The 27,823-nt window shown below is 39.1% G+C and overlaps 2 protein-coding genes across 3 annotated transcripts in view; one reads left to right on the forward strand and one right to left on the reverse strand.

The window, feature by feature from the left end:
• The window catches only part of LOC307034049 (ecto-NOX disulfide-thiol exchanger 2-like), a 142,064-nt gene that overhangs the window by 20,559 nt on the left and 93,682 nt on the right, over positions 1-27,823 (forward strand). The window contains exon 2 of the mRNA XM_079672753.1: positions 4,137-4,280. Within this exon, the coding sequence (XP_079528879.1) occupies positions 4,137-4,280 (144 nt within the window). The remainder of the gene's footprint in view (positions 1-4,136; positions 4,281-27,823) is intronic.
• On the reverse strand, positions 11,488-20,614 carry LOC307034046 (E3 ubiquitin-protein ligase TRIM21-like). 2 transcript variants are annotated; one of them, XM_079672749.1, is made up of 3 exons: positions 20,522-20,591; positions 14,249-15,688; positions 11,488-14,141 (listed from the first exon to the last, which is right to left on the reverse strand). In XM_079672749.1, the coding sequence occupies exon 3, from the start codon at positions 14,137-14,139 to the stop codon at positions 12,511-12,513; it is 1,629 nt and encodes a 542-aa protein (XP_079528875.1). In that variant the 5' UTR covers positions 14,140-14,141; positions 14,249-15,688; positions 20,522-20,591; the 3' UTR covers positions 11,488-12,510. The 2 variants fall into 2 exon arrangements, with proteins under 2 accessions (XP_079528875.1, XP_079528876.1); XM_079672750.1 differs by lacking the exon at positions 14,249-15,688 and having other exon boundaries at positions 20,522-20,614.

Below are 27,823 nucleotides of genomic sequence, written 5' to 3' on the forward strand. Positions count from 1 at the left end.
CTAAGGTTAAGGCTTTTGGAGGAAAAAAAGCACATATCCATCTGCCTGGACAGATGGAGAGAAGGAATACAGATGGTAGCTCTGTAAAAACACAACCACACAATGCCCTCAAAACAGCACAACCATACAAATAACAGCTAAAAAGCACCACATTTACTGAGGTTGTCTATATTGGCAAGGGAATGGTTGAATGACACATTAGGGTGGGGCACACATCGCTTCATGCTTTGAGAATCAGCGCACCTGTGTACACACCTACTCCCTCTAACTTTCTCGGTTTCACAGACTGATCTTTTGGCCCTCATGTTGCCTTTCTTCATACTTTTGAATGTCTTGGATAAAACGTTGACAAAGATCAGTTTGTAGGCTGACGGCAGTAATATCAAATCAGCAACAGAAGATTAACTGACACTTTGCTCGGTCTGTCATGCGGCACCAGAGAGAAAGTGAGAAGTCTCAGGCAGATGGATGTTGATGGGCTCCAGACGTCTCAGGAAAGAGATGCTTTCAGGGAGTGTGTGCGTCAGTGTGTTTGATGTAACCCCAGACAGTTGCGTTACATATTCAGCTCGAGGACTTTTTAGGGGGGAAATCAGGCGCAGGCTCAAGCATCTGTGAATACTCGTATTTGCATTCATATGCAGTGTCAGAGACAGGCTTTGATAAGGATTCTGTTTTCCATAAAGGGAAGCAACACTGGTAATTTAAAGAACTGTGTTTACAGGCGGGACTGAAGGTAAAAATGTTTGATGTGTCACAGACTCGAGATAACAGACTGTTCTCAGGTTACTTTTAGAATGTAAATAGCTGCGAAGATGAAGGTATTTCATTATAAGACTTTGATCTGTTCATTTTCTCCTAAATTGTGTGTTTATGCACTAAATTGGAAGTTAAGTGAACAGCTGTGATGTTGTTTAGGCTTAGGTAGTGTACTTCAATTTTGGGGATAATTTTGCCATGAAAACAGGCCTCGATTCAGTCTGCTGAGACCAGCTCTTATCTAAATGCAAATAAAAGTATTCTAGTTTGTTTCATAGCTGTAATTAGAGGAGGCGCACACATGGCTGTCTTTAATTTACTCAAATCCCTTTTCTTGAGTTTATCCTGTCTCCTTTTTAGCTGGTTTGATGGAAATGTTACAGCTGAAAGGATGGAGTCTACTCAACGTTCCTGAATTTGAGCTTATTTTGTTTTGACGATTTGATGCTTCTCTTGTAAAGTGAGCACCTTTGTGTACATCTGAAGTAGCTACCTGTACACAGTTGTTGCTCAAATGCACTCACCTACCTACTGGTCTTCTAAAATAACTTAATTTTCGATTGATTCCACTCCATGTAGAAACAAACAAGAACTGGACTCTACATTCAGCCCGTTATGAAACGTTCTTTTGATTTTGAAGTAGATTAGAGGAGCTGAGTGGCCAGTATTGAACGTTGCTCGGATGGATGGATTGATGGATACATAGACACATATATACTCACATAAAAACATGCCACACATACATAGAGATAGAGGAGGAGAAAAGACAGACTGGTGAAAAGCCAAGGCTCCATCTATCCTTGTCTAATAGTGAATGGGGAAGAGGTGCAGCTGAATGAAGGTAGCTATTAAAATCCCTTGTAAACACATTATGGGCCTGTTCTTGTCCAATATATAGAATGAGACATAACTGTGATATAGAGGCTGAGCCGTATCCATAAATGCATGAAGCCAATCTCACGTCAACGTCTGCTGGCACCTTTCTCTGCATCCTGATGTGCAGTTACACAGATGAAAACAGGATAGAGAGCATTGTATATAGCTAAGTTAAACAATGTAATCTACAAATAAAAAATATGCATTTGGCACATTTTTCAGAAAAAAGGTTTTTGGACACGATATGTGGTTTATGACCCTGATTTACAAACCATGCATTTTTGTTCCTAAAGGGATGAATACATTAGCAAATGCAATATGCCTTAAAGATTAATTTAAATGTACAGTTAAAGAAACATTTTGTTATATTTGCTGAAAAGTCTGCATGTATTGTAGCACCACTAAATTCACACTAAAAGAAAACACTCTTGCAAGTGAAAAACAACCGCAGAGTATTGTTCTCACACTGAGGAAAGAAAACAAACCTAATTTCACTTTGTATGTTGGTGTCGTTCTACAAATCAGAGCTGTATCAAATCCAGTCACCATATCAGTGTTTCCCATATATTGATTTACTTATTTTGGTGGTCTAATCTGGATAGTGAGTTGGGCTGATGATTGGAAGGTTGCGAGTTCAAATCCCGCCTGGAACACCACTACCAGTGTGCCCTTGACTAAGGCACTTAGCCATCGGTTACTCCAGGGAGAATGTCCCTGTAATTGGTCATTGTAAGTCTCTTTGGAATAAGGCGTCTGCTAAATTGTAAATTGTAAATTATATTTTTGGGAGAATAAACCCCACAGATCCTCAACTCCGGTGTGTCTCACTCATTAACAACGCAACACAGAGCAACAAGAGCGTTGTCTACAGTAGCCATGAACTCGCATGTATTTTCTTATTTGAAAGGGGGGGGGGGGGGGGGGGGGTTGCCCCCGCCAATAGAATCCAATTATGTGGGAAACACTGCATTTCAATACACACTAGTTTGTTTATTTTTTTACCAATTTTCACAAAAATCTATTAATCGTTGCAAGATAACACTGGATCCTCGTAAAAACTCTAAACATTGAATTATTTTCTTCTTCTTTATTGTTTAATTCTTTGACATTGAAAAGGAAATTTGGTAGAACACAAACATAAGCTGCTGATCATTTATTCTTAATGTTCCAAATGGTTCATTTAGTAGAAACTTAGTAGAAATCAAGACTTTTATGTTATTGGATAATAAAAAAAACGCCACCCGAGAGATAGATGTTAATGTCAAAGGGAAGCTGAAAGGTTACATTTGAATGAATAATTTTGACCTTTCATTGCAATGCCACGATTACATAAATTATGCAACTTTTGGAAGAACGGTGCAGGGATACATCACCTGTCCAATAATAGTCAATATCATTTCATTACAGTATGTTTGACATGAGGAATATAAATAATTCAACAATCTACTCATCGAAAAATAAAAACATGTTAGGAGGGAAAGAAGATATGTCTGAGTTTATATATTGCAAAAATGAGACATGCAGAAATGTGTGAATCAGGATATGACATAATACATTGAATCAAATAGCAGAATTTTTGATCAAATTTTCTTGTCAGTCTTTGGTGTTTGGAAATAACATCTACACATGACTGTTTTGACCATTAATATATGAGTGCAAGTCTATTAAGTCTCTTAAAGGAACAGAATAGATAGAAAATGAGCAGGTGTATATTAAAGTATTCAAACCACTATGCAGACTTGGTTGATTTGCATTAAATCCCAGACTCGTTTGTATATCGATGAGTCATAGTATGTGTAGACAGTCTGCCCGCCAAAATATTTGTATTATTATATTTTTTCCAGCATCTAAAGACAGAAATATTTGTTTTGGATTCAGAGCCTCTTTGGCCTTTTTTTGGTTGTTCTTTTTTTCTTCTCTGTTTCTCACTACATCTCCACTTCTTTCATGTTTTGAGGAACGTTTTCGGTTATTTCTGGTAGAGAAGTGTCAACACTGTCAAATTACTTTGAATCAGATATATTCACATTATGTCAATTTTATCATTCTTTGTCTATGATTTGTTTTTAAATAGATTTTATATGGAGCAAAGGTCTAATGCAAAAACAATGAATACTCAATTTTGCTCAGTTAAGAAGGTTTTTCCTAGAGAAAAAGACATCTACCAGGTTTGTTTTTCCCATTAAAGTTAATGATGTCTTGAAGCAAGGCAGCCAATATATTCAATTCAATCTAGTTGCAAGGTTACTAAGCCTGTAAGAAGAAAATGAACAACCAGTGGATGGCGGTCAGATTAAAGACGGCAAAAATTGCAGCATACAGAGAATTTGACAAGTCAATGCTATTGATCAAACAGCTAAGCAGAAACTGTAAAATAATGGTTATTTTTGTACTGTGGGAAAGCAACATTTTATTCCACCTTGAAGTTAATGTGTGTGACCATGGCTGATTGTATTCTGCAGTTTTATTTAATAAACATGGTTGTTGTTGTCTTTTTTTAGGGCTCAGCGCTCTGCCCTTTGACCCCACGACCGGCAACGACCCTCTCCACTTCGGCAGCTCCAACGGGCCGCTGACTGAGTCTCCTTCCCTGGAAAACACTGCTGAAAACAGCAAGAAGAGGAAAATAACTGGTCTGACTTCAGGTATTGACACTGCTACCTCACCACAGTAACAACATGACAGCAAATAAAAAGAAACCTGTCATCCCTGTTTTTTCAATAACGCTTCAATACTATTCTGTGTTGTGCTACACAGGCTCTGCCTTAAATTATAGAGGCTCACTTTATCTGGTTGTAAGTTCTTGATGGAATGCAATTTAAATGCTTCCAGCATCAAATAACTGCTGGTGAGAGATAAACTATAATCCTGTTATTTTTGAGACAGTCTGAAAAGAGGTAGCCTTGTTTGGTCTTTGCTGTTTTTGATTAGCTTGCTGTAACCCGCGGCTCTGCTTGTCTGGACTTTTTGGAGGTCACGCGGCTAAAACCAGGAAGCTGAATTGGTGGAAATGGTACATACGCTTGCCTTTCACCATGCCAACAGGCCCGCCAATCAAAACTCACATGCCTTTGACTCTCGCTCGCACATTGATCTGTTATTCACAAAATCCATTGTGTTGTCTTGAGTGCACTGTAGTCTCTGCATGTGTGTGTGTTGTGTACAAACACTCAATCAATGAGCTTAATTTCAACCAGGGCCAAGGTGCTGATTAATTTAAGAATGGTTTTCTAATGAATTGCATTATGAACAGAAAGGAGATGGCCCTAAAGACAAAGAGATGTTTCTCAGTGTTTTCTTCTGCGCTGCAACTTTTGGTCGGAGTTTACAATCTAGCAGAGATACACAGGTGCTCCACCTGAACTAATGTCTGTACTTAAAGGGAACAGCTTTGCTGGTGAACATAGTCAAACATCACCAGTGAAATCTTGAAGTACCCTGCAAATGGCACATTTTCTTACACAAAAAAAGACGGTGGCCAAAATGTTTTTTAAAAAATGTGTGTTTGTTTGGTGCTTTTTTCCAAGAGGTTTCTCATTTACACATGAACCATCTTTCTGTCCGTTCACTTTCACCATCGGCTTGTGTCACCAATTATGAGATGTAAATAATGTTTTTCCCCAGTCAACAACAGTGATGACCTTATAAGAGAAATGGTCTACTATTTTAGGCAGCTTAAATTGCTTTTCAATTTAATCTTGTTTCTCCATAAGGATAGTGAAAGTTTATGAATAAAATATCAAGTAAATATTGCTACACCTGTCCAGGGTGTTGTGCCCTGCAGGCTAATGCATGCTGGGATTTACAAAACTCATCTTGGAGTAACAGTTGCCTCATTTGCATCATGCTAGCTATGGTGTTTCTCATCTTATTGCTTCCCTCCCCCTTTTTGTAGAAACCGGATAATGTTATTGGATTATATTAGCTTTTGTTTCAAAAAAGTCAATCAGAGTCTGAGGCAGAGCTCATATAAAGCATAGGAGCTTTCTTTGTTGTGCGGCTACAAAGTAAAGCCTCATATGGCACAAAGCAGAGGACACTAAAACTAGCAACTGACAGAGGAACATGAATAATGTAACAGAAGTGAAGACTATACGTAAATGTAATTATAATCTTGGAGGCCATTAACACGATGGTTGTTACCATGGGTAGTCTTCAAAGGGGCTCTATGATGCTCATATTTGATGTTTGTGTCTCTAGTGACATGTGTACATGCTTTATTGTTCAAAAAGGCATTTGTTTTTATCATACTGCCTGGGTGGTCTTTTCCCCCTCTGCTTGTAACGAGAGTCTGCTCTGATTGGTTAGTTGGCCGGCTCTGTTGTGATTGTTTAACCGCTTGGAGATGTCCCGCCCCTTAGCCATCTCCCTATCACCTACAATGTGTTGGAGCATTGGCCAATAGAAGCAAGAGTGATGTCACTATGTAACGGAAGTAAACAAAGGATTTCAATCAAGGAGTTTCAGGCAGGGGGGGCGGGGAGTGTCTGGGAGAGAAACTCCCTCTGTCGGGAACTTTGGGATTTTAGGCCTTGCAGACCATTCACATGCACAAAAGGCTATAACACACTACAGGAAAGGGCCCGAAACGCATAATAAGGCCCCCTTAAGCATTGGTTCAAACAAAAGGCAAGGGATGTCAGAGAGTCTTTTGGTGTACATTTCAGTGTGTTATAGCACAAAGCAGTGAAACTATGAACGAATCAGAACATGTTAATTGTGTGTTCCTCACCATTTTAAATAAAAATGTTCTCCACATATGATAAGTAGTTGAAATAACTACCTCTAAGTATTTTTAGAAAGTAGTGCTACAACCTGTTCTAATTGTGTGACCTTTAAATCTTCTCCACCCGCAGAGTATCAATCTCGACATCACTGTAAAAGATAAGAGGCTTCTTTATTCTATCCCGGTGGTGCTATTTTGTTTGTGTTATATATTAATAGTAAAACCAAGGGAGCCTAAAGAATGTTAAACTGAGCTTCTCAGTTTAACATCCTTTTCTTTCTCACATTTAGTCATTTTTATTCAGAAATCTGAATATATATTTATTTATAAACGCAACCTTCATGACATCAGCTTCAAAAGGCATGAAAAGCAGAGTCCCAGAGTTATAGTACAGTCTGACTCACCACAATTTGTGCATAAATGAAAACAGATGAGCGTGGTTTTATTTTCCTTTTTGTAGACGATGTTTTGTTATTTATCAACCAAAGTTTTCTTTGCAAGAGTTCACTTAAGCTCTCTCTCTGCACCGACTTTTCCTAAAACCACAAACAGACGGCTGGAAATGAATGAAGTCCATTTTGTTTTTTGCTTCATGAAAAGATGTGTGTGTGTGAATGTGTGTGTGTGTGAGAATGTGTGTGTGTGGTCTTCTCAGATTAAAGTCAGAAAGCCTTAAGATCAAAGCCTTTGTGGAGCACAAATCTGATCCGTCACTGGAAAAACCACCACTTTTTTCTTCCATCTCAGAGATGAGAGAAAAGTCACTCATCCATCATTTGTCTCCGTCACTTAGTCAAGTTATAACAACCATTATAATAAAGGTGCCATTGAAGCGGGATAAGTGCACTACTATCACGATGACACCTCGCTGCAGTTATTTTGCATTTAGTCGAGGAAAACCAACAGGAAACCTCAAACTGCAAAGTGTTCTAATATTGTCACGGAAATGGATTTCACGTCCATTAAATACTTTACTTGAATTGGAGTGTGCTAAATGAAGAAAAAAGATTTGCCTTAAATTGAAAACAAGGTGATAACCAAACAGAACAACCCTCCTACTGCAAATATTGAGAAGTGAATTAATTAGATATTTATACATGTGCTCGCTCTGAAAGCCTTTTAGATTCATCAGGTTTTCTAGCAAAGCTACTGGGTGACCTGGATTCACGATTTGTGTAATATCTACCTAGATTTAGAAGTTATGTTGAGTAAATGCTATTCTGCTTACAATTAATGAGTCTGGGTGGTCGTGCAGTGTCTTAAAGAAAGACAGTCCTTTGGTTAACCTGCCGGAAGTTTGCATGGTCTCATCTGGCTTCTTCTCACACACCGGTTAAGTTAGTTCTCAACTCTAATTCTCCCATACATGTAGGTGTGAATATGGGGAGTCAATGTTCGTCCGTTTCTTAGATGCGACCCTGTTATTGTCCAATTTCCTTTCTCTACTCCAAGTTTAGGATAGTTGTTTACAGATGGTGGATGGATGTTATAGGGCTTCAATAGGAGCACATGTTCATAGACAAATCGGGAGAAGGAAATGTTATGTGCAAAGCATGTCATTGGTCCACTTCTTTGGTTCTAACCAAAATTACTTGAGCATTTATTTTTGATGGTTTTTAACAAATGTTCATATTATAGTTGATTGGACAATGATAACATTCATAAAAAACACCATAATAATAACAGGACGTATCAAAATGTAATTGAAGTGCTGTGAAATTGGTGAAAGCTATGTTGATTTGGTGGCATATGACTGCATTCACACGCAGCTGCAGTTCTTCCACTCTAGCAAAGCATGACACCGTTGTTGCACACTAGATGACAACCACTGACAGGTCGCTTTTGAAACTGGTTTAGCACTGGTGACTGCCGATCCTTGTAGGAGAGCTAGCAGGGATTATCTTATCTCAACACACAGGATTTCTTTACACTGTGTCGCTGTGCTAGCTCTTGCTAGTGCTGTCTTGTTGCTACTTCGTAACTCGATCAGCCTTTAAAATTCAAATCATCTAAAAGGTTAAATGTTTTCGGACGTTTTTACTGCTTGATTCAGTTTTTCTCTTTTTTTCTTTTTCTTTGCCTCTTTTTAAACTTGAAAGGCCTTCACACAGCACCCCTTATTGGTGTGACAGTGATGAATGTACATGGACGTGTTTGCTCTGTAATACTTCCACGGATGAAACCAAGCTTTAAAGCAAAACATTCGATTATAGGATTTGTATCTTTTGACTAACTTCAGTATTTAGAGTTATGACTGAGTTCAGCCCAATGCTTGCAACATGTTGTTGAACATCATGTAGAGCCTGTGTATACAACACATGTTTAAAAGCTAATAATAGCACGGTAACAACTGAAATCTAGAGCATTGTTCCATCAGGCTAATGAGCATGGCCCACTAATGGCAGATCAATGATTACAGATGATTAGTGTTTCGCTGTGCCGGCTATGACTCCACTGTCTGTCTGTTGTAGCTGCTTGCTAACTTGAAGTCACTCCCTGAAGGACTGGAAGTTAAATGATGGAGACCTGCAACAGCTGGAGCTGTGGATTTACGGGCTTGGAGGGTGTGATTGTGTCTGGCTCCAGGTCGTCTACGGCTTTAGTCAGGTCCTCCAGCCCTCGGAGGACGACTGATGGAGCACCGACTCATTAGCAGCCATGTGGATTTAGTCTCGTTAAGGGACCCTAATGGATAGATTTATCTCATTACATCTGGCACTTCATTAGATACAAATACTGTAGGACAAAGGCATGTGGTCCCTTCAAGAAATGGACACATCCACACACAGACACAGACCACATGATGTACTTGTATTCTTCTCAAGCTGTCATTCATTAAGCCAGTGTAATTACCCTGACCAACATACTCGCAGATTGTATTTATAATATAACCCAGTGAAACAAACTCCCGAATGAGCCGGTCAGGAAAAATGAATACAGAGATGTAGTTAATCAACGTTCCCAGGTCCCTTAATGTTCCACTATTCATCATGTATCAGCTAACTGCTAACTGTTCTGATAAGGGTTTGATGTTGTCCATTTTTGCCCATATTTACTATCTTATCTGATCTAATATTTAGTAATTTGGTAAGGAGAATAACAACATGTTCATTACTTTTGTATTTAGTTATATTACTAAGTATTACACTATTGGAAATGTTGACCCGATGATGGTGCTAAACAAAGTTAAGTGATTGAAATTCATCCTAAAGGTACAATTAATGGCTACACCAAATGTCATGCCCATCCATCCAATAGTTGTTCAAACATCTCACTTTCAAGTATAGCTATACCAACAAGTATCCATTGACTGTCCAATATTGCAATCCTAGAGCCACGCTCCTAGTGTAAATATAAAGCAATGCATTTAAAATATATAATGCATATCCATTTTGTATAATCCTGTCTGCATATGTGGTGGCTCACCTCAAGGTTGAAAATAATGTCACCCTTGGTCATTGGGTTGACGACTCAAACATATTGGAATTTTTCAGTGGCAAACTCTTTATGGTTCAATACTAAGGAAGTAAGATCCTGCGCCTTTCATTAATAACTAATGCACTTCTCCTCACCAGTGTCTCTTTTGAAACAACGCATAACAAAGACAACCTCAGGGCCCTCTTACGAACCTGGATCTTTTCCAGTTTTTTTTATTAGTATCAGCATTTCACAGCAGTCCAGAATGGTCCCCTCTTTGCAGCTCCGTTTTGATTCATCAAAAGCCAGTGAGAAGAATGAGGAGTTCTAAAGATGGTGGTGTTCTGGAGAAATATGAGTTTACGTGTTGAATGAATCAATAGCAGTTATAAGTAACGTGCTCTTGTTAGCCTGCAAATCAACAACACTAGAAGCAGTGTAGTTCAGAACTGTGATTTTTTTTATATTCAAATGTTGCTTGACAGAAACCTTTGGCGGGTGAAAGTGTCTTTGTAACAAGCCTCTTTTTATGAGCCTGTTTCCATGACAGAGTTGTACTGGAGCACCTTTGAAATACAATAGAGATATATTCAAACCACAATTGAGGCTGTTACTGTGAATTCAACCAGAAAGTATAATGCCAAAAACAGCTATTTGCAGTCATGTGTGGCAAAAGCAGAATAATAACATGTACGAAAATAATAAATAAAAAGGCAGTGATATCTCAATCACATTAGCCTTTGAATGAGCCACTGTAAACATGGATTTTTGAAAAGGCTAACTTAAAACTGTGCATATCTTTTTTACATTTAGATAAAACACTGAAGGTTTTTTGGAGGTGTAAGAAATATAGCATTTTTGTGTTATTCCCAAATAATATTTGAATATTAAGATATATGATAAATAGATTTTTGCTCCATAATTGGATCAACTAAATTAAATGTTTATGCTTCTTTTTAGTTTGTTCCCCACATATATTGTTACCAGGTAGTTTGCAGAATGAGTTTATAAAGTTTAGAGCTGGTTCTACCTCCACTAGCTTCACCCTGAAATGACTGTTAGCTGTTTATACCTTTACTGTTTGTACTTGTTTGTACTAGCTACCTTTACTGAAGTGAGCTTTTGGATGCACCTTTTTTAAGATTTGTATATGTTAGTATTGCTACATGTTTTAACTAGCGATGACCATTAGGATGTTTATTTATGCAACGCTTGCCTATTTATTTTCTCCTTTTGCAGATAACTTGTTTTCGCTTGAGACATGGCATGCAATTATTTTTGTCAGATCATTAAAAACACATACCCTTCTTTGTGAAAGGTATAATTAATATTATTTTCCTAACCGTTCTAGGAGGGAAACGTTATGGATTGTTTTGAGTGGAGTTGGAGAAATTGCTAAGTGTATTTTTTGGGAATCTCAGGCTGTCTGAAGAGTCTATAATTTGTGTTTATACTCCTCAAAGTGACAGATGCACTTTAATTGCAAATTAAAGTAATTTGTTGTTCTGTGTCTTTATCTGTTGGCAGGATGTTCTTAGATTGTTGTGAGTGTTCATCAAGTGTGTGCTCTATTGCAACTTCGTAAATGACCTTTATTTATTTTTACCGTTATGCCGCACATTGTTTACCCTCCAAACATCAAACAGTAACAATGAACAATTATTAATATATTCAACACATGCGGTACAGCATTACAGACAAGGACTGCATTTACATGTTCAAATAATCTGTTTATTATTTATACATATAATCAAAATAAAACAGCAGGGAAAAAAAGCACAAATGTTCTGACCGTATGTAATACTGATGATATCGATTTAATTAACAGCTTTATATATAAGAGTGTACAGCGTCATATCTTCACATTTGAGTACAATTGTTGATTTATTTTTCTATTCTTTTCTTATCAATAACTAACAACACATCACAATTCTACATCACTGGTACATAAAGTGTCATTGGTTTTTTCACCATAGATTTTATTCCCTTTGCTCCCATAAAAAACAAACACAAAATACATAACTGAAATAAAGAAAAGTGAATTTTGTGTTGCCAACAATAAACAAAATTAAGAAATGATTGACTTTTCTCAGTAACCAGTTGATTATTTCACACCTTAGTGAATAAAAGGTCTGGCTGATTTCAACTAGAGGAAATACAGTTGTGTGCCATTCAATAAAGTTTAATAACCCCTTATAACATTAATTGATGTAAGAAAATTAAAATACCAAGTTAATAAGAGTCCTTCAATTTATTTAAACATTTTCTGTGCTGATTTATTCTCCATTGGTGGCTGTATTATGTCAGTCACGGCCCGATTGAATCTCACGAGGTGTGTGTAAATAATATTTTGTAAACACAGTAATAGTTATTTCCAACAGCTTTATGTATTCATCTAATCCATCACTCTTGATATGTGGTACAGTACTACAAGCGGAACACATGCTATACACTATTTGTAAACACTACGTTACCCATTCTTAATACTTTGGCAGACATAGTTTGTAATTCAAATCAATACAAATAACAATGAAATAATGTACAGGCGATTGAGATTCACTGCATGTTGACCGTTGGAGATCTGCAGCAGTATGTGTGGCACTGACACTGATGGATGAGAGAAAGAAAATAAACCGCCGGAGTTTTCAGGATAGAAACATTTCAGTACTCTATGATCTCTCCCCGAATCCCTCGCCCTGTCTATTTTCTTTCACAAAATCCAGAAACAAAGCTCATCTGCTGTGTTTGACAGGAGTGATGATCAAGGGCGTTGGATTTTTGTAGTCGTCATTACTACAGGGGCTGAAGAACGGAAAGAGCTTCTCTGTGAAGTTACATCCGGTGTAGGAGAAGATGCAAGCCCTGGTGTCCACGTCATAGAAGAGAACTTGACTCACCTCGTAATCAACAAACACCCCGATCTTTTGAGGCGTCTCCCTCACCTTGAGGCTAACAGAAGGGCCGGCATTGGCTGTTAACTCATTTCCTTTCCTCAGCCAAATAGTCCAGTATCCACTTTTGGGGCTCAATCGTATATCTCCCTTCCTGTTGATGGACTGGCTCGCCACTCCTAAATTCCAGTTTGTTTGGTCTTTAACCTGGACCTCATAGTAGAATTTTCCTGAGGAGAAACCCTCCTTTGCAAGGACATTGAGGACGTGTTCAAACCGCTCTGGTTTGTTTGGGAGGTTCCTCTTTTTGTCTCCATACCTGACTTGTTTCCCATCCGGTGAAACATGTAGAGAAGGGTTTGCTGTGTCAGGATCCAGAGTCACATCCACAGCATGACGTTGCATTTCTTTCAAGTCTGGATCGCACAGCATCCTTATTTCTCTCTTCACGGTTGCCTCCAGCATGGCCGTGGCTCCCTGCAGCGAAAACTCGTCATTGCTAAAAGTCACATCTGACCAGTTATTAACCGGGGGCTGAGTGATTGTAAGAGACAGGACATTCTCAAGGAACATCATCGAGTCGTTGGAAAGTGAAACCTGATCAAGCTTCAACTTATTTTGCTTTAATTGCATAATTTCTGCCTCCAGCTCTTTAATGAAGCCTTTTCTCTCTGTTTCAATTTGTTTCTGCTTTGTCTCAATGACCTGAGAGAGCTCTGCTTGACTTCTCTTAATGTAGTCCACCACAGCAGTCATCGAATGCATGCTGTATGACAGGGCCTTCGCTGCATTTCTTGCGCTAGCGTCCACTGAGTGTTCGATCTCACACATTTTCTGCTGAAGTTCCTGGATCATCTGATCCGTGAATTCCTTTTCTACACTCAGCGTGATCTCCCTCATTTGTGCCTCCTCTTTCAGACTCACTGTCTTGTGCTTTCTGTGGTCGCTGTTTTTACAGGACTCGCATACAAACATTTTATCAACCTTGCAAAAGAACTCCAAAGGCTCGTCATGCGTCTTGCACATCCTGCTCTCTGGGTTCTCAACCGGGTCGATCAGCTTGTGTTTTTTCATTGCCGCAATTCTCTGATGAGGCTCCAGATGTGTTTCACAGTAAGACATGAAACAAACTAAGCAGGTCTTGATTGCTGTGAGCTTCGCCCCTGTGCACAGGCCACAGAGCACGTTTCCATTTTCTGCTTTTTCAGGAGTTTCAGAAGACTTTTCTTCAACGGATTCCTTGAACTTTGCAGCCATCTCAGCAATGAAAGTGTTAACTCGAAGCATCGGCCTGGTTAAGAATTTCTCCATACACAGTGGACATTGGAATATGATATTGTTAGTGTCCCAGTGGTTGTTGATGCAGTTAAGACAGAAGTTGTGCCCACAGGGAATCGTCACAGGTTTTTTGAACAGGTCCAGACAGATTGAACAACAGAAATTATCCTCAGAACTTGCAGCAGAAGCCATGTCTAGAAGGTATATGGTGAAATAAATGGGGAAAAAGTTGGATAAGTCAATCCACATTTGAATGTTTTACACCAAAGATAAGTGTTACCTTAATAAATTACAACTTTACCTGGTGTTTGAAGGGTTTCCCAAATCTTTCAGATCGGTTAAAACACAAAAACAAACGTCTCTGTTCCTGTTAGTTTCTCTTTCAGCAGTGACGTCAGAGAAGCAGTCCCCTCCTATTTCCTGATTCAACAAGTTAACCCATTACATGCTGTAATTCCTCATTGACCCAGGTTTAGAGTTTTTTTTGTCTTCCTGATCCAGTAGAGCTTAGTTAGAGATGTATCATTTGCCCCTGATCTCAACTTCAAAGGCTTGTATACCGCTATACAGTATGAGCAGTGATTTCTGTCAGGTGTGCATCATTTATATTATTCTTTGCACTCGGTTACTTTATTGTTGATGTATTCACAATGTTAGTGCTTCAAAAATCCCTTTCATGTACAGTATCATGCACAAACGAGATGAAATCTCTGAGACAGCACAACATGCTACATTTTCAATGGGTTTGTTGGCAGGCCTGTGTGTGCATTTGCATTACATGAGAGTGCTTAGTGGTGGCATCTGCATAATAAACTGTAAATACTCTCGTCTTGAGCTTTCTCCTCTCACAAGACACGGCTTTGAACACAATAGTTTCCTTGCACATTTGAAGGGCTTTGTCACGGCTGAAATAATTTATGTAGGATGCGTATATAGGTCTCTGTGCATTAGCAGCATTCATGGATGATTGAATGCGTTTCCTTTGCTGCATTCGGTTTATACTATGTAGGTGTGAGCATGTGAACATGTGCTGATGGTTGATCAAATAAAATGAAAAGATGTGAATGATGCATTGTGCTTAACCTTTCAGTGACACAAATGAATTAGCCTGCATGCAGTTTGGTTTGTCAGTTACACTGGATGTGTCTGTTTAAATATGTGTATGTGGGCGAATGCATCAGTTATTCAACAGTCTTGTATTTGCTGGAGTCTTTACTGTGTAAATGTGAACAGCCTGCACCAGCTGTTAATGAATTCAGTGACTGACAATATCAGGACATAATGTAAAGGAAACAGGCTTTTGAAAATGCAATCATACGGCTGTAAGGAATGTATATTTGTTCAGTATTTCAAATTATCCATACAGTTTATCTGCTCACAAAAAAAAGCTCCCAAGAGTGACATTCTCATCTGAAAATGTCAGGCTGCCTCTGATCATAACTCTCTTGAGCCACATCTTATCCAATAACCTCAATATCTTGTCCATAAAACATTCATAAGACATTCAGATCAGATGGGGATTCCCTTTGATCCTGGTCTGTGTGGAGCTCCAGTACCTGAACCTTTCTTCTCATGTACAGGATCTGCTGTTCGGTTCATGACAGGATGAGAGTCAGGGCTTTTCGCCTCCTTATTTTTTCTTCTTCTCAATTTCTTCCTTCTTTCAACCAGAGCTTTCTCCCCCTATCCATCTCTGTTCTCTGACCCGTTCTGCTCCTACTTGTAGCTGCTCCTCTCTCACCTTGAATACATGAATAAGAGATTAGGGGCTCAAAGTGCTAGAGGACACAGACCTTCCTCTATTAGAATTGAATGCCTCCTGCTAGCGGTCTGCTCAGTTTTAAATTGAGGCTGATTCTAGATCAAAGCCCGGCCATCCTATTGCCCAAGAGCAGTGTTGGGACTAACGCGTTACAAACTAACGCGATACTGTAACGCGACTACCTTTTGCGGTAACTAATAACATTACTAGTTACCTATTCCCTTTCAATAACGCCGTTATAGTTACTGTGATTGAAATGGGTGCGTTACTGCGTTACATTATGTGATCCAACTGAACGGTTTTGTAAGTTACATTCGCAGGGAGATTCGGTTCAGTCTGAACCGAATCTCCCTGCGAATGTAACTTACAGGCGAATACAGCGATGTCCTCTCACAGTACCATGGAAAAGTGAAAGTGACCAGAGAGGAGTGAAGTGATGATTGGTTAACGTGGGGTAACATTTCAGGAGAGCCAATCAGAGACAGAGTTGGGCGGGTCTTGCCTTATGGGTAAAATACACACACACACACACACACACACACACACACACACACACACACACACACACACACACACACACACACACACACACACACACACACACACACACACACACGCAGCACATTTACAACTTGGAGATTGAAAGATCCCCTTCTTAAGTTTATCCACCATTATTGATTTTGTCTGTGCCAAATGGCCAGATGTGAGGTAAATTATTTCACTGTTAGTTTGTTTTTGTGAGGCTGAAAATAGTTTGTTTGTCTTCAGTGTCAGTCCGACAGTTTATTATTTCTTTAATTGTTACTGCCAAAAGAGTGTAGTTCGTGTTTAATTGTTACACTGCCAATAGTTGTTGTTAATGTGTACACTGCCAAAAGAGTGTAGTTGTTTTTATTTCATATTGCACTACAAGTGCACTACTTAGAACTTGATTGTTGAGGCTACAATAAAGATGCCTGTCAAAATGTCTAAACATATCTTTTGTGTTTTATTGTTCCACTACATTTCATAATGATAATTGCTACAATGATGGAGAGTTGTATTTTCTCTTACTGTGCCACAGAAAACTAGTTACTTTTTTGAGAGCAGTAACTATAACTATTAGTTACTTTTTTTAAGTAACTTGCCCAACACTGCCCAAGAGACACGGTAAACGGTATCATTAGAAAACGTCACCATCATCAGCAAAATAAAATAATATTATTATTCCTTTTAAACAACTATCAACAATCTTATCTCCTCCATTTTAAGGTGCCCTGTGGAGTTTTCTTGTAAAAAAACAATATTTCTGTTCAGTTACTCACCATAAATCATTATGTATACCCTTCGGCTCCATAAACACATGCCGAGTGCCTTCCTCATTAAACATTTGCAATTGGATTTTATTGGATCCTGAAGTATAGGCTTCAATTATGTTTTAATACAAGGCTCACATGCCATATGTTCATTATAATAGCTAGTCATTCCTTCCATACTGCCTGTGAAGCATTACGTTGGAAAGGAACTGCACTGCAATATAATCCAAGAACAATCCTCTTCCTGTGCAAACCTGCTGAAGTTCTTTTAATAATGTGTAAGGTTTCAACAGCCAGTAAAATCTGGTTGGTATCTACCTCCTGGCAGTGTGTTATTACTAGTGTGACTTAAAGACATTCCAACCCACGCTCAGCAAGGAAACACATGTTGTACTAAAATGACTGTAATTTGGAAGGTATAATCTCAGTTTGGCTGACCCTTTTGAACGAGTAAAAAGAAGGAAATTACATTTAGTCTTTATCAGACTTCATCAGCCCCGTTTCCCTTCCCACACACACCTGAGATCTTCAGGAATGTCTTTGGTAGGACCTTCTTTTAGCTCAGTAGTATTCAGGGCCCCTACTCTGTAATGACCTGCCTGGGATTAGTTGGATTAATCATACAGTATGTGTATGGGCAGCAAAAGTATAATCTGTAAACAATCAAGAACTCATTTACTATAATTTACAGTGACATGTTTTGCTTTACTATAATCTAGTCCAAAACCCAAGGTTCACAACTGATTATTAGTTAGTCAAAATTCTTATATTTGAGAAGCTAGAGCTAGAGAACGTTTGATGTTTTTGTCTGAAAGATTTAAAGAAAGTTATATTACGATAATTACAAAGAGTGTGTGCTTCTGAAGCGGCAACATTTCACTTTTTCGTGTAAGCATTAAGAAGGTTCAACCTTGAATTTTTATAATGTACATTTCTATTAGCAATATTTTTGTCTTGTGTTGGAGCATTTCAAACAGCATAGATTACAATACCGTGCATTTTAACACATTATGTCTTGGTTCTTAATGTTTTGAGTGACAGCTTTAATTGGCGACAAAGGTGTTTTAGAGTCCAAAAGCAAATAACTTCACATGTGTCCTTTTGTTGCCAAAAGAGCCCCACTATCAATGATAATATAGGTTAATACAGACAGGAAAGGGGGAGAGAGAGTGAACGATGTGCAGCATGGGCAACAAACATCCCAGATTTAAACCAAGGCCACATACAGGAAGGACTTGGTTCATTGGTCACTCACTCTTAAAAAAGTGATTTAAGAAATACACACAAACACTGGAGGGTACAAATATAACCTGCCTGAGCGTGTCTGTGTCTGTATGGCAGCCATGCTTACAGTGTTGTGAGGAAGACTCACTCACCTCCATCATTCTAGTTTGTTTACTACCTGGTCAGAGCAGAGGATTGTGCTTTTTCCAACCCTCAAGACACAACAGTTCTGGAGGGAAAATAAATAATTAGTCATGAGATGAGTTTCTCCCGTAATCCATCAGCCTGCGGAGCATGGCTGCCATAGGAGAAGTGAAGCCAGATGAGAGTCCTCTGCCTCCAGTGTTTTTGTTCCCCAGACACTAAGCTTTAGATTTACCCCCTTGATGGGATGACTTTGAAACAGTCAAAAGCTTGAAAGGACGACTCTATCTCTGTCAGGGTGTTTGTGGATTAAGAGCAGCCCCCCCCCCCCCCCCCCGCCGATGCTCTTGTTAAAAGCAATGCTTTTAGCATCGGAAAGAGGGAGCGGAGTTACTACCTTTTTCATCGAAAATTGCCTTGCAAAATTGAAACACTGAAACTGAGTTGCAAGTCAATTCTAAGTACATCTTGTTTGACACAATTCATGCCATTTAAAGTCTCAAACCGTAACATTACAACGTTTCTCTACCCAGGTCGTTACTCTTTGTATTAAGTATTTCGCCAATAAGGAGGAACGTTGCAAGACTTTGTAAAGTCATTTGAGGAGATGGATATTTGTGACAGTCCGTTGAGATTTTTTATTTTTTTGTTGGCAATAAGCAAACAAAACAGAAGAAAATCAACAACATTAAGTGACATATTGAAAAACGAAATAGACAAAATAAATACATATTCTCACACCCGATTGATTCTCAAAAAGCCTGTGCGTAGAGGAATGTCTTTGGTAGGACCATCTTTTATACGTTGAAGTGTGAGAAAACCCTTTTGAAATGTATCAGTGCTACTCTGCCGCATAGAAATCAAACCGGACATATTGTTGAACCTTAAGTGGTGCCTGGAGATTTAAAGGATGAGAAAGCTTATTTACAAATGTAAAGGCTGTTGAGCTGATTTATCTAAGCTCGTATCTTAAGCATGAGGCGACTGTTGGATTTATACCACTATCTCAGATGGCCTCCAAACTCCATACGAGTTCTCTGATAGCCTGCTACTGTTGAATAATTTTTTTGGGCTATTTGCCAGACTCTGTGACTGGAAATGACACTTTGGTTGAATCATTGAAGATTACATGAGGTAAAGTGTTTTTGGTGTTACAGAGGTCAAAGACTTCTGCGATGGCTGGTTGCAGAGCCTTAGAAACCCATACAACTGAGATTAGTGTCAATCATTTTAAGTAAGTTATGTCACATTTTTGTATTTCGTAATGCACTATTACCTTGTTGAAATCACCTAAAGGATAAAGGAAAGGAAAAACTGCAAGATGTCCATCAAACCAAAACCAGTTTTAAGATACTATTTGCCTTTTTAAAGACTTGAGGAATTCACAGGAAATGATGCATGCCCAACATCACTTATTTGTATATCATTGATAACGGTGTCACTGTTCAGAGACGAGGTTTGATTTTTCAGTAAAAACTGTGGTTAAAATAAATAGCAGTTCTGTCACATTCTCAAACTTCTTATTTTTTACCAAAGTGAGCTACTGATCTCCTATTGCGAACCGTTGCTCATCTCTTCATTCTGCAGCCTCTCAAACCGTCTCTTTCTTTCTCTCACCCCGACTTCGGCCACATTTAATGACTCGGAGCTGCAGCCTTTCCTTCGCTGTCACCGAGGGGCTTTTAACAAGGTCCTGCACTTCTCTTTCCTCCTCATAACATCATGCTGATGCCACTTTCCTCTCTTTCCCCCTGTAAGTTTGCCTTTCGCTGAGAGCAAAGTGTACTGGAGCCGTACTAAAGTAAGGGTAGAGATGGGAAGTAGTTGGGGCCTTTTTGCCTTTTATTAAATAGGAGCCTGCGCATTTCTCAGACGCCTATAGGCTCAAGTAGAGGTGAATTTCACACCATACAGTAACAGTGACGTGCAGTGAGCTTCATGGCTGGTGAGGCACTGACTCTTTCAGAGTCAGATTTACAAATATTATATTTTGACCTTAATCAAAATATTCGGTTATTTTCAAAAGCTTTTTTAGTCTGATGCTTCGATTCATTTTAAACAGACCGTTCAACAAAAGGATACCCAAAATCTAAATATTGGATTCTTCTTTCTTAGTAAGATCCCATTTTCATTACAATTGTGGTCTTACCTTGACTTGAAGATTAAGTCCATGCTATCCTTCTGGACAACAATCTCTATTAGTTTTTTGTAAAAGTCCTCCTTATCTTCCTGTAGTTTCAAAAGTCCTATGTCTAACGTCTTTGCGTAGAATAACAGTAGCAACAAGAACCTGTGGGCTCATGTGCGCCCCCTTCAGTGCGGCAGAGGTTATGGCTGCCTCTCCTGCTGCTTTTTTCATTGCCGTTAAATGATGAGACCAGCGAGCCTAAATATCATATATACGTTAAATAAGTTATTTAGAGACTATGGATGGCGAGGATCAATGTAATAAAGGGATCTACAAACATTACATTGGTGACCTACAGTGAGATGGTAACAGGCATGCGCTTAGGGCCCGCGCTCCAGCCAGTTTCTATGGGGTGACACATTCTGAGGTGAGGCAGAGCTAATCTGTGCCTCACCTCACCCCACAGTAACTGGCTTGAGCGCGCTCACAAAATAAGTGCCCGCGCTAAATTAGTGCCCGCGCTCCAGCAAATTACTGTGGGCTTACGAGAGGCAGAGCTCGTCCCTGCCTCACTTCTCATCGCTACCCCTAGTTGTAGCGGAGCTCGGCTGATTTTGACTTTAAAAAGCGATTGGAATCATACATTAATCACACTTAGATCATAGATCAGTGGAGACATTTTATTATTATTACTATTTAGTTTTTCTTTAGTTGTTTTTCCGTTACAATGGAGTATGACAGGTGAGGCTCTGCCTCCCCTGCCTCACCTGACTGCACGTCGCTGTACAGTATGTATATTGCCTTACGACTACAATATTGAAATCAATTGGCTGGAATCAAGCCAATTTAATAATTCAGTTTTTTCATGAAAATGATATCAATCTGTGTTATCTTCGAATATTTCAAGGACATTGGAACACATTGAGGTGGATTCTGGTCGATTGTAACAAGCTGTTTTAAAACCATTTCCAAATAATGTATTGATTAAACTAATAATGAATCGAGATAATGTGAGCCACCTTAATTAACGATTAATTGAATCAATAGTTGCACCAGTAATGTGCTTTATAAATGGATGGGTGGAATAAATATATATAACTGGTATATCTCGTTTAAAGTGGCTGTAATGAGTGCATGAGTTTGTGTGTTTATAGATGAAAGGAGATCTGATGTCCTTGGGCTTGTATTTGTATTCATAACGAACAAGGAAATTAAAGCCTTCTAAATGACCTCAGGCTCCGTGCATTTCAATTATAAACAGTATAAAAAAGTTATTGATCCATAGCAGAGGCAGAGAGATTTTTAAATACTCATCAGTCGTCACACTCCTATAAGGTTCGGTAAATGTGATCTTTAATAGATTTTTAGGAGGAGGCAAAAAGACAGCGAGTTCTAGCAGACAATTTAAACAGTTCAAAGTATTGGTGCGTTAGTCTGAAACAAATTCCCTTGTGTACTCCCCTATGCTGTTTCTCTAGTAATCTATATTATCCTACAATGTACTTCGAGAAAGCCCCAGTGGTTTCTGGTGTTCCATCATCTTTAAGCTGCAGTAAAGAGAAGGGAGGTGCAGCTGTTCAGGTTCATTCGGCATTCCACCTGAGCATGATTAATGTGAGAAAGGGCCGGTTCACACCTAAACCACAGAGCTCCCTCGTCTCCCTCCTCCTATTGCCTTCAGCCCTTTTCTCAAATGGTTTAGCAGTGGGATCCAATATGTTCAGCCAGCCGTGCAGCGCAGAAGCTCTAGAGGTCAACTTACCTTCTCCCAGATGTCCTGTTAGACCCTCTCGTTCCATGGATAGATTTTCTGAACCGGCCTATGGAGCACTGGCACAAAGGCTCAACGGGTCAGGCGGGGGGCAGAGCCTCAGGCGGGGGGCAGAGCCTCAGTTTGCAAGACCCTTTCTAGTTGGAAAATAATTATTTGAATCTAGAAATATATACAAATCAACACATATCAAGATATTCAACAAGATCAAGCAACGACATCTGGGTTTGAAAGTTATAGCCAATGCAGATTGTGCATTCTCACTAATATCCAGCAGGGTGCGGCTCCACTGGTTGCAAACATGTTGAAGTCAAGTCTATGAGAAAATGACACTACCTATAATTATCGTGACAATTATTTTGGTATAATAAGCGGTAAAGCAGCGCTATCTCTAGAGCGTGTCTAAATTGTGTTAGACAGGTCCTATAGTGTGTCTTAGATCATTCAAGTTAATTGCAACATGTTGGTCCTTTTTTAAAATCAATAATTCAGTGTTTGGTTTTCCTGTGTTCCATCCTCTCCTATTCTTTTTTGGTTACAGTAAACCGACACATTTGAGTCTCTAAAAGCGCTGTCCACAAGCCACTGCGTGACTTCACTGGGACTGCTTCCGGATCTCCTATACAGTCCATGAACACCATGGCAAAGAGATGCAAGATGACCGGAGAGAAACTTTAAACAACTGCATAGCGACATCACATGACTACAGAGAGACGTAACAGGATTGCCAAGAAATTATAAATTGCTACTAAAGAGTCTCTCAATGATCACAAAGAGACACGACATGAATACAAAGAGACACACTACCAAAACAGAAAAACAAAATGAGGTAATGAGACAAAACAAACAGTGAGATTCTAAAGAGGGGTTAAAGTTCCCAAAGAGACACATAATGATTACAAAAAAATAAATGAAACCGCTGCATCATTTGTACTTTTTTGTCTCTTTCAATGTTTGTCCCTTGCTCTTATGCATGAGGGATGAGGGGGGGGGGGGTCTTTTACATGTCTGTGCCCAGGGGTTGTCTCATTATCAATCCATGTCTTGTTCCTTCTTCCATTATTTTTTTCTCTATTTCTTTGTGTCCCTCTCTTTTTCTTTTACAATACTATCTTCCCTCTGTGCCATCTGTTTCCCCTCTGTGTCTCACAGGCAGACGGCGTTTTGGAAATATGTGAGAGATCACAGAGGATTTCTATCTTTCTGACCCCAGCTTGCCCTTCATCTTTCTCACACAGCGGGATCTATCGCACACAAGTGCTTTTCATTGTTGTTTGGCTCCACTTGTGTCTCTCCGCCCCTCTCATTATAACTGTGAGCTTCACTCTGAATACGCCAAAAATATTTGCATTTCCTCTTAACTATGTTTTCTGTCATCGTCTGTGAAACCTCAAAGCCCCGTATTCTCTATTATCAGGTAAAGGTTATTCATAAAGGAACTGTTGCCATAAAAGATAGTAATGAATAATAATAATAATGCATTTTATTTGGGGGCCGCCTTTCATAGCACATAAGGACAGGGTAATATAGGGAAAATTAAAACAGTGGATTTAATGAAATGTCAGCCGGTGTAAAACAAGACAAACAACAGGAAATGGAATACAAAAGGACACTCGGGGTGTTTCTCAATGTCGAGTAAAGCTGCTCCAGAGCCACTATTTCAAGCATACTACGTCATCGAGTGCCACCGAAGTACTGTTCCAATGTCCAGCATACGTGGAATTCTACCGAGCCCGTCGTACTTCATTTGGAGAAATTTCGAGGCTGCACATGTGTAGAATCCGCGGTCTTAAAATCCCCACAATGCTTTGCGCACGGAAAATGTGGCGGAAAATGTAAGGTGGGGCCTCTCATATGACGCACAGCTGCACACTTGCACGCCTGTTCCACTCTTCGTTTTCCGAATGCCAGGAAGTATTCTTGCCACGCTTCTGAAGCAAGATGCTCGGCAGACATGTGCTACACATAGACTGTATATATAAAGGTGCTACCAAGCAAGCATACTCGAGATTGAGAAACACCCAGGGTACAGTTTATAATGACAATGCCAGTTTGAACAGGTGGGTTTTGAATGTTGTTTTGGAATCAGACTGTCGAATATGTAGTGGCAGGGAGTTCCAGAGTCTGGGAGCCGAGCAGCTGAAAGCTTGAGCACCCATGGTTTTGAGGCGAGAGTTTGGGATGGTGAGAAGTCCTACGGAGGAAGAGCGGAGGGTGCGGAAGGGGGTGTACTGCTGAAGGAAGTCGGTGATGTAGATGGGGGCAAGGTTGTGGAGAGCTTAATGTAAGTAGAAGGTTTTTGTATTCAATATGGTAGCGTGCAAGAAGCCAGTGTAGTTGAGTGAGAATGGGGTTGATGTGGTTGGATATCGTCCAAGACACTACAACCCTCAAGCTAATATTTATTCTCTTAAACGGCTTCCACCCAACAAAGTTACGCCACTTCACAAAGTTAGTATTTCAGTGCTGGTATTTCAGAAAGGGGATTTAATACAAATACACTGATTGTTTTGGTTGTTTCTGTTACAATCTCTACATGAAAAAATGTAATCATCTGCTTGACAAACTTTCTCAATATGACAATTAAGTTAAACGCAAACAAAACGTGCAGTATCTCCCCCCTTTCACCCAGGTGCCTTGCCAATGATCGGTTGCCACACATATGAAAAGCTTTAATTGGTTTATAACGGCTTCCTTGAATATTTAAAATACTGAACGTAATGAAAATAAAGTATGGATTGAGAGTTTTGGAGATAAACATATTTGAAACTTATTGCATTGATTGTCATGCAGAATCTATTCATTTTCTCTCAAAAATCACACACAGTAAATACATTGCAGAGGAAAACAATGAGATTTATTTTGGCCTCTTTCCATAACCTTTCTAGATTAAAAACTCTTTAAAACAACTAATTAACTGATTAACATGCATTGTCCTGCGTACAGTAGATAACACATGGTCAAAGTGTGCATGTTGCCTTGTCGGCTTATCTCATCTCTTGGGCAACTTGGCAGTGACAACAAGTCTTGTCTCTTTGAAGTGTCAGTTCATATTTAATATGACGGCCGCAGGGTATTGTAGTGTTGCAATGTTGCAACTCACTTTGTTAACAGCATTTTAACATTCCCCCACTACAGCTTATGGGTTTCCTTTACCCCCAGGTCTTTGTATAATAAGTAAAGGGTTGTTCATTTAATCTGAAGTCACTACAGCAAATGATTAGACGGTTAACTCATAAGGGCTGGAGTGCTGGTACAGTATTGTTTGGGTCTTACTTGTCATTAACAATGCAGACAACTATCTGTTTTAAATAAACCACATCAGTTTGTGAGGTGAACATGCAATATTAAGTACATTATGAGCATTGTTAGACAACCTCTTTACATAGTCCTTATTATTTATGAATATTTCTGCCAAAGGTCCAGGGACAACATACTTCATATACTTTCCTACTATATTCGCCAATCCATGATTTAACATTTGTATGGGTGTTTGTTGGTACTCAAAGCACTTGATTAAAGTTTGCCAAAAATCGTGATCTTGGTTTATTATAAAAAAGTCAGTTACTTGAAGCACAGAACAGGACACTTTAAGTGTATATATAGCTTAACAAAACCTTGATCTTTGTTGTCTTAACTAACCCACACTAATGAGTCAAGAAGCTAACACTAATCTCAGGTCACTGACACCGACCACCCCCTTTATCACTTCTGTGGAATACAAAAATGTGCCAAAAATCTATCCCACTAAAAATAATGCAGGCAGAAAAAAGCTACTACGCAAATGTAATATGCAAAGCAAACTAGTAGTGTATTACATCATGTGTAGTTGTAAGGATGTGATACAGCTAATATACATTAAGCTAATATACATTAAGCCTCCAGGTTGGCTGATCACTACGTTTTAAGTGGCCTAACAATGCTTGACTAATTACCCGAACATTCAACAATCCTGCTGTTGGACAATTTGATTAATCTCGGGCACGTTAGGAAATATGGTTGGTTGTTTTATATTTTCCAACAAGTCTGCTTGTTTAATTTTCATTGTAGGAGAATTGTACTGTACATGTTGTGGCTACTGTAGGTTTGACTGAACAGACGTTTTTTTAGTTTGTTAACAATTTAGTTTGAATGAAAGGATTGGTAAAAAAACACTTGGGAATAATACAGTTATGACCCGATTGAATTATTTACCTGTGTTATCTTGCAAGTATCTTGGGATTTGATTTAGCACCATGCTCTGGGCCAATAGCTGTGCCAATATTATCATATTTTACAAGTTAATATTTGTTTGAGATTTTCAAAAACCTCCTATTATTCGCCTACCTTTTTCAAAATATGGGAATAATAGTTCTTAACTTAATCATGTTTATTTGAAATCAGATGAAAACAAATTGTCACGGAACCTGCTGTGTTATCTATATCTATATATATACTATACGCTTTTCATTCATAATTTCAGCGGGAGGGAGGGCGGGATGTCTTCCCGCTCTGACCTCTGCTGCACTGCTTTCAGTCAGAGCTCCAGTCCATCCACCAGAAGAAGAAAGGTCAACCATTAGAACAATAACAGCGACCTTCATTCTGATGGGTTTAATGGATAAAGCATTTGACCATAGCTACTCACCTCCTAACTCTTACTTCTACTTCTGCTCTTAGAGGGTCCAGATGGTCAATGGCTCTCTGGGAACTGACGATAATGGACTTGTGAGATGGATTGACTGGTACTTTCTGATAGACTGACTTGAGGTTAAGCCCTTGTTTTTATTTTTTTATCTTGGTGAAGCTTCTGTGTGTTCAGGTCGTGCTGTCAAGGTTTTCCATCATGTTTGACAACACGTGACAGTCCGTGACACGCCTGTCTCTGATGAACACTTGTGTGTGACCATGTGTGCTGCTGGTGCCTTCAGGGACCGTAAAGTGTCACTCAGTCTTTCTGTCCAACCTTGGTTTGTCAATGTAGCATGCAAGACAAATGGACAACTTCTGACAGCAGCTTTATAGTTTTAAAGTGAAGACTGCTAATTCAAAATCTCCTGCCTTAAAACTAGAAATATCTGTAATAAATCCGAAAGTAATGACTCGCAAGGCTTGGCATGGCTGCATTAGGAGTCCTGGATCAAATGGCAGCACCACTGGGAATAAAAGGGTGTTTATGTTGTGTGTGAATGTTTGTTATAAAGGGGGGTCATCGAAGGGACAACAGTATAATTGTTTGGGTTGAACTCCACCACGAAAACCAACATTCGAAGTCCAACTGAAATCTCATTAAATCTTGTGTTGTTTATCGATTTTTAATAAACAATATGTTAAATACCAGAAAAGTTTTATTTTGTATTTGGTCTTTGAACTGGAATAATTGTTTAAGAAGCAGATTGTATATATTTTTCTTCCAACCCTCCCTTCCAGCTACAATCTCACTTGTTTTTCTCTTTGTTTTTATGTATCCTTGATGTAAATAAATATAGATACAGCAGCTAACTTTTGATATTAGGTACATATAGTGAGAAGAAATTGCAATGTCTTCAATTATCAAGTACCGTGAAGGTTCA

Source organism: Notothenia rossii (genome assembly GCF_949606895.1).
Source record: "Notothenia rossii genome assembly, chromosome: 3".
NCBI classification, from domain to species: domain Eukaryota; kingdom Metazoa; phylum Chordata; class Actinopteri; order Perciformes; family Nototheniidae; genus Notothenia; species Notothenia rossii.

Excerpts from the sequence above, each read along its gene's own strand:
- LOC307034046 (XM_079672750.1), bottom strand. The coding sequence starts at position 14,139 with ATGGCTTCTGCTGCAAGTTCTGAGGATAATTTCTGTTGTTCAATCTGT.